The sequence below is a fragment of the Branchiostoma floridae genome, chromosome 17, assembly GCF_000003815.2.
Source record: "Branchiostoma floridae strain S238N-H82 chromosome 17, Bfl_VNyyK, whole genome shotgun sequence".
In the NCBI taxonomy this organism is placed as follows: Eukaryota; Metazoa; Chordata; class Leptocardii; order Amphioxiformes; family Branchiostomatidae; genus Branchiostoma; species Branchiostoma floridae.
Window position 1 is genome coordinate 13,985,811 of NC_049995.1, and position 17,850 is coordinate 14,003,660.

At 38.9% G+C, this 17,850-nt stretch overlaps 2 protein-coding genes across 2 annotated transcripts; one reads left to right on the forward strand and one right to left on the reverse strand.

Annotated features, from left to right (window-relative positions):
• Positions 1-1,679: 1,679 nt before the first annotated feature.
• LOC118404178 (glucuronokinase 1-like) lies at positions 1,680-12,399 on the reverse strand. The gene is given in 19 exon segments (XM_035803198.1): positions 1,680-3,006; positions 3,451-3,522; positions 3,897-3,960; positions 4,321-4,389; positions 4,695-4,752; positions 4,877-4,990; positions 5,379-5,439; positions 6,516-6,608; positions 7,004-7,208; positions 7,538-7,723; positions 8,009-8,156; positions 8,159-8,180; positions 8,739-8,895; positions 9,641-9,729; positions 9,903-9,974; positions 10,257-10,410; positions 10,854-10,898; positions 11,318-11,424; positions 12,266-12,399. Coding segments are annotated over 19 exon segments (1,917 nt in total). The 5' UTR covers positions 12,323-12,399; the 3' UTR covers positions 1,680-2,862.
• Positions 12,400-12,611: 212 nt separating this feature from the next.
• On the forward strand, positions 12,612-16,335 carry LOC118404196 (succinate dehydrogenase [ubiquinone] cytochrome b small subunit, mitochondrial-like). The gene is made up of 4 exons (XM_035803220.1): positions 12,612-12,714; positions 13,527-13,643; positions 14,293-14,431; positions 15,711-16,335. Exons 1-4 carry the CDS (start codon positions 12,630-12,632, stop codon positions 15,877-15,879), a joined length of 510 nt encoding a protein of 169 aa, XP_035659113.1. The 5' UTR covers positions 12,612-12,629; the 3' UTR covers positions 15,880-16,335.
• Positions 16,336-17,850: the final 1,515 nt, after the last annotated feature.

Here is a 17,850-nt window from a genome sequence, read left to right on the forward strand (position 1 = left end):
GACTTTACATTTACAACAAAAATCCAGACTGATGCACAAGTGGTTTTGCGTCCATGTCCTGCTAATGTATTCTTTTCACTAGTGTGTGGCTTTATCAAGTTTTGTAACATCAACGATGTTTGACGAGTAATTCTGCAATGTTGATTGAATAAATAAAGAAAAGAGGAAAAGCAATTAAGGTTATGACTCTTACCTGAGTCTACTTTTGGTTATCTTTTGCAGGCCGACCCACCCAGCCAGAAAGCACCAGTGGTGCCCCTAGCACAATTTGGCCTGATATCTACGACATAGTCGAAAGTAATCTGCGCTCAAAGTACCGCTCTAGTTTGGCACGAGCACTGGGACTTGGCGAAACTGATATCAGCAATATTGAAGAGGACTATCATCTACGCGCACGTGAGAAGCTGCACCAAGTTCTGCTTCTCTGGAGAGAACGGAATCCAACTGCTACCCCCGAAACCCTTGCTATAGCTCTTCGCAGCTGTAGGTGTAACGCAGTTGCTAACTTGGTGGAAGAGCTTTGGCTAGGTCATAATAGGAGATAGAAATATCACGTGCTAAACTGTCCCTCCAATTGTGGAAATTGTATAACTGCATTCCATACAATATCGTCTCAAAAGAAAATGTGACAATTCTAGCCATAAATTTTAATGAATGTTAAAAATCAAAAACATTATTTCATAATGTTGCAATTAAAAGTCGTCATGTTTTACATGTAAGTACATTAATTTTTGTACTTACTTTGCCATGATGGCCAACTGCCATTTTGAATGTCACATATTGATTTAAAATTTTAGACATAGAGTAATCTGAAGAAGAAAAAGGGAAAAACTTATTGCAGCATTGTAATTTACGTTATACCTAGCCATGAATTGTTGACCGATGTACTTCCACAGGTAACTTAAACTTTCACAAATAATTTTGAATAAGTTTGAAAACCAAGCTACCTCCTGGCAGGCCACGCTGCAAGTTTCTTGTACATTTGTACATTAAAAAATATGTACATGTGTATTTTCCAACTAAGGTCACACCACACATTGAATATCTTGGTTCTCAAATTTGATATGATAAATTCTAAACCTGGAAAATCAACATGAAAGCTGAGAGGCTAATCTGTACCTTGCAATGAGTGAAGTTTTTACTTTTCAATATCTATATGTAACGCTTGTTCACCTCTATCCACAGGATAACCTTAAAATTAGTCGTTCACTTCTCACTGAACCTTTGCTTTAAAATTGTCAGAGAACCTGGGTCCAAGAAAATAAATTAGTGTGGCCTATTAAACTGGGAATAAAAGCAGTTTTCACTGCCAATCTGGTAATTTTTAAAAGTTTGAAATAAGAATTAATCCTAATGTAATGTACGGAGTTGTAAGCAATGTACTGTAGCTGGTTGTGAAAACATTTTTAGAGGCTGTTTTAATAATAGTGGGTATAATGTATTAGACTGAGGCTCACAGAAGTTTTAAAACAGAATATATGACATTTGAAACATTTTCATAAAACAACAATGTATTGTATATTTTGGGGCATTCAAGTACATGCACTACTTTATTATTGGTTTTGTACAATGCAAAGATTGACTGATTGAAATGAAATATTGTGAAAAATAGACCACTGTTGTAAAGATAAGATCCAAGGCTTTGAAACTTATAGAAAAAAAAGATAGTGAAAAATTGATGAATTGTTATGGTAAGCTTTTATTGGTGGTGTTGGTCAATTGTTTGCACCTGTACATAGGAAATTCTGTTTGTAATAATCAGCGTATTACTCAGACTAAGGAAAATCATTTTAAAAAATACTTTTACAAAAAATATAAATACAATAGATGCAGTATAATGTTGACAGTTGCATGCATCAAGCAGTACAATCCATTTTAATGAACTGTAACCTTTTGACAGGCCTGGGGTGATTTTAGCAAATTGAAGACTTTGTAATTCAAGTAAGACTGTTCATTGTATTTTTCAACAACCAAGTCTGAGAAAAAAGTTTGTGAAAATTTAAGAGAATCTAATGTAAGATATTGTCATTTTATATTTCAATGATCATTGTACAGTAACTGTGATACTTTTGTAGGAACAATTACAAGATTGTGCAACAGTGTGTATTATATTTTACAAAGTATACCTAATCTACACTTGTATTAAAAAAGAATTACCGCAATTTGCTACAAAATCTCACTGTAGATAGCATAATAAGGTTACCAGTATATATACATTCATGTCAGCGAGACTGAGTGCATTCATGAAAAGTTTTGATAATTTTGTAAATATCAATGACATGATTTCAATATCCAACCTATGTATACAAAATGAAGACTGCAATTAATGCCATTTTGGAGAGTAATATCACAATGTGAAAAAAATAAAAATCCTTGAAACTCCCTGTATAAAAATATACTTTGCAGACTTACGAAGGAGCTAAGAGGTTTTCTGGTAAAAGCAGTGGTCCTTATGTACGGGTACCTGTACATATATTTTGCACCTGTTCTTGCAATATCTTTCTACTAACTGTTAGTGTATCTCTTTCTCACATCGTGTACTAATTTAAAAATGTACTAAACAACGGAAAAGAGAGTTTGAGCCAGATCCTTGTAACTTCTCCTTTCTCTACATTCAACATGAATATTCACTGTACATATATAATGTGTCTGTTTTTGTATGTTCAATGGTAACGTGGCTTCATCAAATCTCAATTTATTACATATATCCCTCATTTTGCTGGACACAGTATTTCTAGTTGTATAAATAAGAGTTAATTCATTCATATACAAAGGCATTCAAGTCAATGACAAGTTGTTTCCTGAAAACCATCATTGCAGAAAAGGAAGTCAATGTTATTTTGTAATCATTTCCTGACTCTTTTAACCACTGTCAAAAAGGTCCTCCAAGAATGCTGGGTTGCCGGGCAACAGGCCTGTACCATTATTGCCATTAGGGGTGCTGCCATAAGGAATGATGTCACAGACTACGAAACCCTCCTCCTGAAGCTGCCTCTTCATCTGGACCTGAAATGGAAAAAAAGTCTACTATAAATATTGAAACATTCATGGTTTTATATTCACAGTATATGAGCTGACCACTCAACTTCCAAACTGAAACACTGAATAATACCTGGTCCAGGTGTGCAAAAGACGTTTTGTTTGTTTAAACCTTTCTTCATTTATGAAAATCTTGTATGAGTGATAGTCTTCTTTATATTGAGGTCATAAGAGAAGAGGTAAGAGTGAAACAGAACATAACATACAATGAATAACACATGCTTATAAAAGAAGAATAGTCCTACATGTACATGTAGGCTAGTTATAATTGTGTGAACCTGTGTTCTTGCTGCAGCACCATCCAACAAGTGGCAAAAGGACTACAGATTCTAAAACAGCATCCATGAATCAATCATCCAACATCTCTCATACTCCATTCACTACTGACTTCATGATGTAACAGTTACATACCAGGTTGTTTTGGTCAGGGCACAAGCCTACCACAGCCCCTCCACTGCCACAGAACTTCACAGCTGAACCATGCTGGAACAAATACAAAACAGGGAGATTTAATTCATGACCTTATAGTACTAGGAGACTGTACTTGGAGATGGGTGCCACTCCTAAGCAACTGTTACAGATGCACGCCGGGCAACTTCAACTTAAAAGTACTAATTAAAATGTTTCACTTGCATTTATAGGATGTTGCAGGATGCTGGTCAAAGACTTACTTTTGTTTTTGTTTTGCAGATAAAAGATTCTAAAGAAAAACAACAGAAATGGAAAGTTTTTTTTTCCTTTAGAAATAAGGCTCAACAGTCAACTTTCAGCAGCTCCCCACTCTTCCTCCATCCCTCACTCCTTCCCCCTTTCTCCATCCCTCCATCCCTCCCTAGATCCCTCGCTCCCTCCCGTACCTGTCTAGCTATCTCCACCATCTGCAGGTTTTTCTGCCCCACAGCTGCATCACCATAGATTCTTCTGCAAAAGGATAAATCAAGTGTTGATATTGCCAGACCCAACAACACAATGGTATGACTAGTACTGATTTACAGCAGGGTCTTGTGTAACAACTAACACACAGATTAAGTAGCGTACAAGCATGCATAGTTACACACAGGCAGACAAATAGAAGATGTGACAAAATAACAAAAGGGGCAACTTAATTTTTTTCCGATACAATTCCATGATCGACCTAATGAGTTAAAAGATTGTCAGCATGACGTTTCACCTTTCCTAAAAATAATATTTGACTTTCTGATTCTTATGACCCCTGACTAATAGAGCATGTTATGACCTTTTTTTTATCTCTGCAGATGAAAAGGGGTGGTTATTTATTACCTTCTTAGGTCAAAGTTCATGTTCATGAGCTCAGCCAGTTTCACAGCATCCCCTGCTTCTAGTGAAACCCTGAAAATTAAAGTATAGTTATAAACATAACTCTTTTCTTGTCAGAGAAGACAAAAATTATATGTGTAGTATCAATCCATATTTTTGGGGTCATTCCAGCATATGCAGAATGTGGACTTGGCTTAGTATGACAAGTTGCTTCATGTGTTTTGATCTAAGCCTTAACAGTTTGTCGGTCAAAATGGTGTCTTTATGCTAAAGTTATATTGTACATCTTAAGCCAGTTACACCATGATTGATACAATATCATTTATTCATTTGTTTCTTCATTCATCCACTTTAAGAAACTAATGATGACAACACACCTGGCCTGGTCTGTGTAGTCAGCAAAGGTCTTCATAGCCTCTAAAACTTCCTTGTCACCTGTAAGATAATTTAGTACCTTAAATCTAAAAACAACATTGAGAGGGAAAATCTGAGATAAAAAAGTAGTTCATGCAGTAAAAACAAATAATCACAAGTTTGAACGTTAGTATGACATACATACCATTATTAAACCTTTGTCTGACATTGCTATGGAAACGACCTGAGTCGCTGGGGTCACTGAGGTAAGCCAACCATAGGGGCGGAGCTCGGGACAGGTCAAGCCACTCATATCGGCCTGTAAATTATGAGAGAACACGTCATCACACTATTTAAAGTAAAAAGCTAGTTTAATTTTATCTGCGATTCTGCAATGAAACCTATTTCGATTCCATAGTTTTCAAAGCAAGTAGATGGTTTAAAACTATAATATTTTGAAAATATTGCAATTTCAAGCTGCTGTCCATCAACTTGATATCCCTAAATACCTCGCTTTTAGAAACAACGGATAACAAGGTGAACAAGCATCAATGTTTAAAAATGACTATAGTTTTTCAATAGCTGATATTGCAGTGTGGTTTCACTGCATTTCGTGTTTCAGCAAACCATTTAAAGAAGTCACTGTGATATTCTGCCTTGAATTACACTTGACCTCTGATTCAGATAACTGTGACCTTTGCCCTTACCATGACCTTCAGCCTCCATGATGTCCTTGCTGAAGTCCATGTACACCAGACCTTCATAAACCTGGAATATGAGCAGTAGAAACAGGTTAGATCCATGTCCACATTCACACACTGAGATAGTGAGTCCTGTCCCTGGTGCTGGTAACTAACATTGCTGAAGCCCATGTACACCAAACCTTCATAAACCTGGAGTAAGAGAGGTAGGAACAGGTTAGAACAATGTTTTCACTCACACAGATACGGATAAGCCCTGTCCTTGGTGCTGATAACCAACATTGCTGAAGTCCATGTACACCAGAACCCTTCGTAAACCTGAAAAATGAGATGTTAAGGAACAGGTTAGAACCATGTTCACATTCACACGGATACTGATTAGTCCTGTCCCTGGTGATGATAGCTAACATTGCTGAAGTCCTATACACCAGACCTTCATAAACCTGCAATATGAGAGGTGGGAATATGTTAGAAACATGTTCACATTCACACAGATACTGATAAGTCCTGTCGTTGGTGCTGATAACTAACATTGACTGTAACAATTGAACATTGACAGGAACTTTTGCGCTGGTTTTATGTTTGCAGTATTTGCTGTGGCCACTTCACCACAAACTTGTGGCCACCGCAAACATCTATTTATCCCTTGTGGCTTGTAGTATGTGACTATAGTCTATGATGCTACCGCAAACTTTAAACAACCGCGAACACTCAATTTTCCCGCTACTACGAAAGTAAATCCCCGCAAACTTAAATACAATTACAGTATTATTAGTGGCTCCTGTCCTTGGTGCTGATACTTAACATTGGTAAGTGATGTCTGTGGTATGATAGCCTACTCTGACACCTGTGGTTCCTGCCCTCGGTGCTGAATAACACTGCAGCTGCCACAATTGGAGAACCACATAGAGAGGCACTAGGCTGATATAGCATAGCATACATGAGTTCTTTCTGTGGTGTTAAGCCTACATTAAGGCTGGTAGTTCCTGTTCTTGGTGCTGAATAACACTCACACTGGCACATGCACTGTTCTTTTTTGTATAACTTTGTATAGTTTGTTTGTTTGTTAAAACATTCCCACCTGCACCAGTCTTTCCTGTTTGTTTGTTTATTTGTTTGTTTGTTTAGTAAACATGACCCCACCTGCACAACTCTGTCCTGCAGTCCTGCAGTGATGAACAGTTCCTCCTGTTCCACATCCAGGATGAACTGGGGCTGGATCGGCTTTGGTAGATCCTGGGGAAACAAACAAATAAATAATAAGATACAAGGGAAAATAGACTATGTGCCCTTGTAGTATTTCTAAGCTTATCTTAGATTATCTTTTGTTATCAAAATACCACTGTGACCAGATGGAAAGAAAAGATTAAAATGCTTCTAAAAAAGGCTTCAAGCCCAAGGTTTAAGTTAAAAGTTTAAGATACCCATCGATCTATAACCTGAATGTTGCCCTTGCCCATCTCCATAATAAACCTTTTGACTACATATTTGTGTTAGACACTATAGCATGGAGCTCACTGGTAGTTAAGTGTATTTAAGTGCAATGCTCTTCCTAGCTTTTGCATATCAAAAGTTCTGGTTTGTTTTTGTGGCACCTCAGGGGTGGAAGCATTATAATCACACCATCTGACCTTGTCTGTGAGGTTGAAGAACTGCATCAGGCACTTAAGCGTTGCCGTGACGATAGCACTGCTGCCCGCCAGGCCGACCTGCCGTGGAATGTTGGTGTCGTATTTCAGCGTGAAGTTCCGCTTGGCGAGCGCGATGCCTCGTGTCGAGCAGTACTGATAGAACTTCTTACATGTGGCCTGGATTAGACGCAAACCACCGAGATAGCTGAAAAATATAATGGCCAACAAGTTTATAAGTTAGCAATTTGGCAAGTCTTCTTTACAAGTCGATAAGTTTAAAAAGTGGAACTTTTAACACATGGCATGGTGCAGGCCCAGCCATGGACAGTTAAACAGTAAAAAATTTAGATGAGTTAAATTCTTCTGCTAGACGTAACGGTTCAACATTGATTCAGGATGATTTCTAACAACAAAGATGAACTTTCAAACTTGGTAACATCCAACTGTGATATGATTAATCCATGGGGGTAGGTTACAGGTCATACAGGGATTAGAGGTCACACAGAGGTTAGAGGTCAGGACTGCATAGCTCACCCCTCCTTCCTACTCTGACAGTGGAGGTCGCTGAGACTTCCAAACTGTGTGGGGTCACACAAGGGGTTAGGGGTCAGCACAACGCGCTCGCTCTCCGAGATCGTCACCTCCGCCCAGAAGTTTGCTATCGTCATGGAGATCGTCTTGCCGTAGAAACCATCAGATGGGTTGCCAATCAGACCGATCCTAATAGAAGGCAAAACAAGAAAGTGGAATTGGCTTTGAGCTAAAGTCTTGGCATATGCAGGTGTCAAAAAAAAGCCTTCCGATAGATGTAGCATCTAGTACAATGTTGATGTCTAATTTCATAAAAAATATTTTCTGCCTTTAACATTGGAGATCAGGTTTTGTCTGTCTTGCCAATATGCTACTTGCTGGTGCCAATAAATTGTGCCATCCTATTTAAACGACTAAACTATAAATCTTTGCTATACTTGTCAATGATCACTTTTACAGCAAACAGTCCCCTACCTAGCGTACGCCCTTGCAGTGATGGCCTTCCGTGCTGCCTGATCGTACTGCTTACTGGAGAAGAAGCTCAGCCACTTCTCATAGTCGGCCAGTCCAACTTGACCAATCAGCTGGAAGCCTGTCGGCAGCTTCATACCGTAGACTGGGACTTCGTTTCATTCACAAGCCAGCTCTGGAAGTAGATCCAAAACATTTCATTCATATAGACTTAGTCAAAACTTTTGGTGTTCAAAAAAATTTTAGCTCTGCATTCCATTTGTATTGTCTTTTGCTTTTGTCAGCAGGGCCACAGCCACAGGCTACAATGTAGTTGGGCAGCCCTGGCCGTGCATGCTGAACAGCCCAACCAATAAAGAATGGATGAAAGAAATACATTGGTATTATGTTGACAAAAAAGGCATAAATCTTGGTATAGTGACTGCTTAAGAGACTTAAAAAAAGACAGCTATAGAGACATTAATACACAATTTTAAACACAGTTATTGGACAGATATTTAAAATGTGTCAGACCACATCAGCTAGCTTTTGTCCAATATTGACAAGATACACTGGTAAATGGGAAAATAGGTGTCCCCAAGAAGTGGCCACTATGACCAGGCAATCATTATGCCGAGGAGCAATCCAGTATAGCTTTGATTGTACTAGTACTCAATGAAATGATTTAATGTTGTATACAATTAACAAGTATGCCCTCTAGCAGTTTGACTGGGTACTGCAGGCACTTATTTACCATGTACTGCCCAAACACTCGACTGTTGACATCTGGGTGTTGTTCAAGAAACTGTGGGATAGTTTCCAGGGTTTTCCTTCTGAAGCAGTAGAAGACGACGCTGGCAAGACGGGAAGATGTCTGATCAGCCGCGGGCTTCTCAAGAAACTTGGAGATTCTGCAGGAGGGAAAAAGAAGTTAGAAGATTAATACATGACATATGTTAAGGAATGAAAGAATGACAGAACCAGTAGAAGACGACGCTGGCAAGACGTAAAGACGTCTGAACTGCTGCTGGCTTCTCAAGGAACCTGGAGATTCTGCAGGACGAAAAGAAGTTAGAAGATTAATACATGACATTATTAAGGAATGAATGACAGAATGATTGAAGCAGTAGAAGACGACGCTGGCAAGACGGGAAGACGTCTGATCTGCTGCAGGCTTCTCAAGGAACCTGGAGATTCTGCAGGAGGAAAAACGAAGTTAGGAGATTAATAAATGACAATATTATGTTCAGGAATGAAATAATGACAGAAGCAGTAGAATACGACGCTGGCATGGCGTAAAGACGTCTGATCTGCTGCTGGCTTCTCAAGGAACCTGGAAATTCTGTAGAAAGGAAGTAAGAAGGAAGGAGATGAGTACATGTCAATATGTATGACAATAGTGGTAACAGAGGAAGATATATGGTCAGTAGCTGGATTCTCAAGTAGTCCAGAGATTCTGGAAGAAAACAATAAGGAAGCACAAAGGACAGAATAGAAGTATGCATGAAAGGAAACATCTGTTGTCAGACTGTTTCTGCTTACAGGTTTATCAAGGCTAAAGCAAATTCCAACCATGATGATTAAAATGTGGTTTGCACTAAACAGGATCTAGGTTTGTTACTGTAGTCTATTACCAATTAGACTGGAAAGACTTACCTGTTGGTTGTTTTCTCCACCTCTACAATCCCTCTTGACTCTGTTCTCTCTGATGGTTCCATTTCATAGTAGATCGCCAGTTCTCCTTCCTGTAACAGATTCAATCACAACAAACGTGGACAACAATGCAGTTGTACATGATTTTTAAGTTTAAAGTTCTTAATATTAAGTTTTTTTTAATGGGAAATCATTGATTCAGACCAATTATCAACAAATAAAACAAAGACACACAATCGTACTCTAAACTTTAACCTATGCTTACCTTCAGTTTGAAGTAGTCTAAAACTTGAGAGAGGTCAAACTTCTGATCTTGGAACAGCATGTCTCCTGCTACCTTTGAAGGGGAAATGAATGTTAAGAAAAATTTTTGTAACACTTCGCTACAATGTTAGCTACTACAGTAACTGTATCTACTGAATATGAATATTCATTGTTTAAGCCTGTTTAAAGGAGTTACTTACTACTCTTTGTAACTTAATGTGAATCCTGGCCTGGCCTGGCGCTATTGGTATTTTCAACGAATACAAAATAGGGAATGATAAAACAATTGCAACCCAGATGTGTCGTATCTTATGATACAGCCTAACAAACAAACAAACAAGACACATCTACATACCACCATGACATCATCATTGACACGTTTGTTGCGTAGGACAAGCTCGAAGTCTGCCACAGAGCCAAGTCGCGTCTCAAATGTTGTCGAGCCGTCGTTGACGATATTTTCCACTGGGAAGTCATGAGCTGTCGCCCAACGCTCAAAATGCTTGTACCTGAAGGAAGTGTCAGAATAGATTATCTGCCGTTTTACTCATCTGTCTGTCTGCAAATTATTATTTCCTTTATTCGTCATTAAAGGTTACCGCAGTAATATGTGTAGAATAATAGTTACGTACTCAACTGGATATGATTTTAGAAATCATTGAGTCATTTCAGATAGCATTAACTACCTTACATCAGTGACAATTACTTTTTGTCATTCATGCATTTTTTCATCCATGTAATTTTCATCCATTAATACATTCATTCAGTTCCCTTTCCTACAAGAAAACAGAAAAGTTTCTTTAATTTGTTCCTTCCTTCATTCATTCATTTATTCAGATATTTGTCAACACCTAGCCAGAGGGGAATACTCTGTTGATAATCTATTAACATCGATATCCCAGCAATGCATTACTTTAATACTGTTCATTGCACAAAAGCATGATCAACTTACTTGTCTGCATTTGTCACCAGGTACACATCACTGAACAGCTGCCTCCTGCAAAACAAACACAAAGACATAAAAATTAGGTCAGGGTTGTATCCCCCTAAACTTTCTATTGGTGTCGTAAGAAATGTAAAAAAGTTTATTCTAATTCAGATGCAGATGCAGAGTCCTTCCGAGGGAACATTGTAGCCTGAGGATATTCGACTGATCTGCAAGGGCTGTGCAATGGCTTAAAGACCTATATAGACTTTAATTGACATCATTATAATTACAGTAAGTATAATCTTAATCCCCTATGTGCATTTTGGCGGGTAACATAGGATCAAGCTATGGCATCTTTGTGTGCATTATGGTTGTACACTGTAATCCAACATGGCAAATGAAAAGCCCAGCTTTAAAGTTCCCTGCACAACTTGGTTTATTCAATCTACGTATAGGAGACATGGTAGGGCATGTGAAAGTTTACTCACGTGTTGAGCGCATCCCACCAGAACGTCAGGATCTTCTTGCCCCCCACCCCGGGGAGCAGGGCCTTTGGGACCCCCTGGAGGTTTGTGTATCGGTTTGATGAGTCTTTCTGCAATGAATGTACAATGTATATGGTTAAACACTTTAGAGTAGAGTAGAGTAGAGCAGAGACCAAGCTGCGAAGAGCAGATCAAAGTCAGAGTCGAGTAGAGTAGAGTAGACAGTATAGCAGAGCAGGGTTGGTGTAGAGCAGAGCAGAGTAGAGTAGAGTAGACAGTAGAGCAAAGTCAGAGTAGAGTAGAGTAGAGTAGAGTAGAGTAGAGTAGAGTAGAGTAGAGTAGAGTAGAGTAGAGTAGAGTAGAGTAGAGTATACGTAAGAGTAGAGTAGAGAAGAGTAGAGTAGAGTAGAGTAGAGTTGTGAGCAGAGTAGAGTCAGAGAAGAGTTAAGAATAGGGTAGAGTAGAGTAGAGCAAAGTCAGAGTAGAGTAGTCTGAGTAGAGTTGTGTAGAGCAGAGTAGAGTAGAATGGAGTAGGGCATAGTAGAGTAGAGTCGATTTAGCCAGATAGGATTTACAGTAACCCTAACTCACATGGCAAGAGCTCACAGTTGATAACACAAACACACATACAACCATGAAAGGATAGCGCAAACAAAGGAATTTTAAACACCTTGAATTATAACCTTTCTACCCAAGGAGGTAATAAGGTAATAACCTACCTTGCAGTTTATGTCTGGTACTTTCAAGTATCTATGGTCGGCCACTAGTACAATACAAATCATTTTACGCAGGAAACCTGACGATTTCAGTCAACCATATGGAACGTATTTGCCGTGGGCAAGACAGAAACAAACTTTAAGTTCAAACATTCAAGTTAAAAAAATGATATCCCAACGTCCAACCCAAATATTGACAGTCGGAAAACGGTTGCGTAAAAGTCCAGGGAATTACCTTAATTTCTTTTTCCAGGAGAATTCCGTGTCCCGCAACAAGTATGATGCAGATCATGTCTAGATAATTAGACAGAATGTAATAAAAGTGGCCGAAAAACTCAGTATAGATTTGTGATCATCTCCCGCGAAATTCTGACCTCTAACCTTAATAGTGTAATCGTCCAATAGTATTTTATGAAGTCTTAATATCATTGTATCCATTTCTAAAGGTCTTTTTATAAAGTGTTTTCCAATTGTTTTAAATATTTTAATTGCTTTTTTCTTATATGACAACGATTATATACTTATTTTGTAACGTTAGTATCTTTAAAAGTACAAAGAATAAAACACCCCCTTGATACAAGTGGACGACACTACCTCGCATGGTCTCGCGAGAGTTGAGGACACGGAAGGGCAAAAATACGAAGATGGCGGCCACTTTTGGGATTCTCCGCCTTGCGAACCGCAGTAAGTCTCTTTTCTCCTTAAAAAAGTTCGACTGAGATGTAGAATCGGGGCATAAGAAAGCTGAAAGTATCAAGGAAAAGTACAAATAGCTAAACATTGCATGCCACGTCATATCTTTATCTGGTAGCCATATCACATCGTCATGTTTCGTGACCTTTCGTCATACGTAACTAACTCAAAGTCAGAGTTTCATAATTTCTGGACGAGAACTATTCGATAGAAAACAATAAAGAAAGGGCGTGGCATTCAGTTGACTCGTAAGCAGTGTGTTTAACATCAAATTTCCATCCAGGGTAGTATACTGGCATCCATGTATAAATATAATTGTTTAAAAAAAAAACTGTCGACAGAATCTTGTACTATGTAAAGAAAAATACCAATCATTATCATTGCTGTTCCACAGTGAATATATGAATCATTTGATCCCTGAGTCTGACATATGATCTGTTTACTTTCCCACCAATATTTGTTTGTTATGTCAATGAAATTTAGACCACCAGTTAATAAGAAGTGCAGTCAATTTACAAAAGTCTGCAGATCCTGTCTGAAATATCCAACCGTTTTCATATTTTATCCAGTTGCTTGAGTAACTTATATTGCGTATGATGTTGTCAAGATGTCCAACCAAATTTTGTCCAGTTGCTGGAGTATCTGTTATATTGATATCTTTGATACCATCATTAGGATGAAGGCAGATCCATTGCCTGTTAGCTCCCGATCTTCACTCTTGCTGTTTGTACATTTCTCTCTCCCACAGTTTATCTAACCTGGTTAAAAAATTTGATGATGTGTAAAATGTGTTTGTGTTGCAGACATGTTGCTGAGCCCCCAGCTGATGACGCGGCCCTTCGTGGCATCTGGTCTCGTCCACCGCAACCGGTTACAGCCAGCTCCTACTACCCAGTTTCACACATCGCCTCGGAGTCTGGGTTAGTCCTCATCTAACTTTATACTCATTCATTCACTCACTCCTACTGCCCTGTTCCTGACCATAGATAACAAGACTGGCCTCCAAGGAGATTCGAAAACAACTTTTCAGGTTACAGAAAAGAATGTAAACCCTCGCAAGCAAAATGAACTGTAAATACAACTTAATGTTACGTCCAAAGGACTGCAACTCTTTCCAGTAACTTGCATGTCAGGTGAGCAACAACAGCCAAATTTGAGCTCCCAAACACTAATTCAAAAGGACTATTCATCACTGGACTAAGCACCAGGCTTTTAGCCAGACATGCGTCCACGCGTCTTTTGGACGTGCTGTTTTAAAAATGATAGGAAATTGGACACACCAGATGCTGACCCTTACACTGGGGAGCAGATCCTTTGACAAGCATAGAATTCTGATTGACCAGGGATGCTAATTAGGCCACTTGTGGTCAGTCTTCTACTGTGACCTCTCTGACAGTAATTTTGGCCCTCAGGATACCTTAGAATGTACCATTTTACCTTAGAATCCTGCACCATGTAAGGGTGATACCCCCTTATCCCCCTACAATACTCACACCTATATTACTAGCCTAACATGAAAAAATTGCTAAGCACACACTGATGTCTTCTTATTCTCTTCCTCTCCTGTAGCTGCCATGGCATCATCTCACTGGAACGCTGAGCGTGTGCTGGTGCTAGGCATGCTGGGAATCTTCCCGCTGGCCTATTTTGTTCACAACCCCGCCATGGACTACTGTCTGGCAACTGCAGTGGTCCTGCACGGGCACTGGTACGCTCGTTTTTTTGTTTGTTTGTGACACATAGTTTGATCCACATAGCAGTGCTCAAAATACCACCTGCGTATGCAGGTTAGTGCAGGCAAAAGTTGGGATGTGCAGGTATTTCTGATGTCTACTTGCACCTAACCTGCATGTGTGAGTGTCATTCAGCACCAAGGACAGGACCTACCAGTTAGGTGTTTGTACCACAGAATACAGAGAACTGGTCAATATTTAGCAGTTATTCACCACCAATGTACTCCTCACTAGTGCTCACTTGTACAGTGTTTGTTTGTTTGTGTGTGTGTGTGTGTGTGTGTGTGTGTGTTATTAGGCTTTACACTGCAAAAAGGACTGTTGAATATACTTCTTATACTACAGGGCCCAATCAGTATGCAACAAGAGATGTGTAACATAGTCAACGTTAGTTTAAAGATAATTGGTGTTTATAACTAGCATACATTAGACTTGTAGACATGTGGTTGCATGTAATAAGATACCATGTTCTTACTACACTTACTGATAGGCTAATACTAGAACTACTTAGAGAACTTTACCATCCTGACCTTACCATCATTATTTTCAGAGTTTTGACAGACTATCGACAATCAGTCTGTAACTGTGAGATATTGTATAACACAAGCTATATCAAAGATAACATGCTGTTCATAATTTCCAGATGTTTTGACAGACTGTAGACAATCAATCAGTAGCACTAAGAGACTTTATAACACAAGCTATGTTAAAGATCGCTGTTGTTTATTATCTCCAACTGTTGACAGGTGTTTTGACAGACTTTTGACTGTCTGTAACTGTGAGATATTGTATAACACAAGCTATATCAAAGATAACATGCTGTTTATAATTTCCAGGAGTTTTGACAGATTGTAGACAATCGATCAGTAGCAATAAGAGACTTTATAACACAAGCTATGTTAAAGATAACTGTTATTTGTCATCCCCAGCAAATCGTGACAGACTATAGGGCCCAATAAGTCTGTAACAGCGAAAAAAGAACTTTATTGCGCAACGATCGCACACGGTACAATGTATGGCAAAAAAAAGAAGAAACAAACTTATCATCCTAATTACTAAAACAAGTATTAAACATAGCACATATGCAGATTATGAATATAGAATGAAATTTGACATTCTAATTTCTAGAACAATAAGAGCTAGCCTAAATCATTGATATTGTACTACAATCGAGTGGGGCTAATTATGAGTTTGAGCATTTTTCATTATACAACACAAGCTATATTAAAGATCACTGTTGTTTATTATCTCCAGGGGTTTTGAGCAAATCGTGACAGACTACATCCATGGCCCCCTCCTGCCCCGCCTCTCCAAGATGGCGCTGTACGGAGCGTCAATCCTCGCCTTTGCTGGGCTGTGCTACTTCAACTACAACGATGTCGGCATCACCAAGGCCTTGTCTATGATCTGGCACGACTTGTAGTGTGGTAGACTGGTGTGAGAGTATGTCTGTGTTGCTGTATATCAAATAAACATTACAAAAGAGTCTGAATAAGCTGAATAAACACTTTGGAGCAGAAGAGCTTGTACAACTGATCTTCAAGCACTTATAGGGGGAGGTATTATCTAAAAAACATGTAAAAACAGCTCTATTGTAGAAGCTTTGTTGCTGTATATCAATTAAACATTACAAAAGAGTGTGAATAAGCTTATTGTCAACACTTTGGAGCAGGTGAGCTTATAGACCAGTATGTCAGACTACTTGGTGCTTTGCTTTGCTATTGATTGTCTTACATAAAATGTCTGTATATCAATTAAACAGCACAAAATTCTGATGTCTTTATTAGCATATTGTCAACACTTTGGAGCAAATAAGCTTATACAAATGGATGGCAGGCTACATGGTGCTTTGCTTTGCTATTGAATGTCTTACATAAAATGTCATTAAAGAAAAGAATCTTAAAACTTCTGACATTGTCTTCTTGAAGAAAAATGATTTTTTTCAAAACATGTGACCTTTAAGCACCAGTAGGGAGGGATTATCTCAAAGACATGTAAAAATCGCTCAACTGTAGAGGCTATACGCCCTTTCTTCGTTACAATGGAAAATTGCTGTCACACGCTAGCAACGGGCTGACATGTACAAAATGATGACATATTTTACTGTTTCCCCTTACAGGAGGACCTAGATTGTCATTTCTACATCACAATCGAAATTGATCAATATATGAATATTTCCTTAACTTGTAGTCAGTGCAAAGTGCGCAATATAGGACGGGGGTCATTGAAATATTCAAAAGCTACAGCCAATACTTTAGAAGCAACCAGAAAATGCTGAAGAAATATGTTCTGACTTGTGACTGCTGCCTACCCCTGCGTCAGGGAACCCAGCAGCAGTATAATCTAACCATGGATAGTGAGTGTGTGTGTGAGTGTGTGCAGTGATGAAATTATGTTGTGATTATTTGTGCACAACATGTAGTTTCTGCAAACAGCTTAGGAAAACAAAAATAAAAGCACTTTTAAAAAGTCACAAATTGTGTTGGTCATCAATTGTTCATTTCACTTGACTGACTCCACATTTGAAGCATGATAAACATAAGTTTCCGGTAGCCAGTGTTTACACAATCTCTCGCTGACTGGGGTTAATGACCCCGGCACCTGTAGGGTCGGCAGGTAGGAGCTACTCTCTAAGCAGATGTTAGGCTCCGGCTTTTGTTTTTTAGCCAGGCTTTCTATTTTATTTTGTATTGTCAAAACCTAACTGGCCATGGCTGGCGAACTTAAAGCTATGCTACGCAACATTTGGACAATACAAAAAGTAGATTTTCCTGCCATTTCTTTACATAGTAAGCCAAGCCTACAATGCAAAATAGAACGCCCGATAAAAATAACTAAAAAAACAGCTTGAGCCTAACCTCTGCTTGGAGAGTAGGTAGGAGCGCGATTTTAGTCAGGCTAACGTTTCCGGTATTCTTCTGTTGTTGTTTTTTTATTAAATTCGGAACCAACAATGGTTTTTGGCCGGCCTAAAACAAAAGGCCAGGCTGTCCCCAGGAGCAATTACGCAGTATCATACACCGGGTGTATCCCTGTTAAAAGGCAGATGGTTCCCAGCCGAATATTACCCTCCCCAGGTGCAGATACATCATACAAAATTGGCACATGCCACATGGTGGGAGAGAGGTGTAATATACCAGATGTGTCGGCTTGATCTCCAAACATTTATTTATTTCTGGCTTTTTCCTCGATATCCGTCTCTGGAAGGCTGTTTGTGACAGAAACTTATACCTAGAAAAGGGTGGCTATTTCTCTTAACTTTAATTCTCCCTCGTCAGAGTTTTGTTTTCTACTCACCGCTCTACTGCTTTCGGATTGACCTCTTGGCACATTATTTAGCTTCTATTTCTGTAAATCCAGCTATTTGGTTGTACTTGATATCCAACCTTCGCTG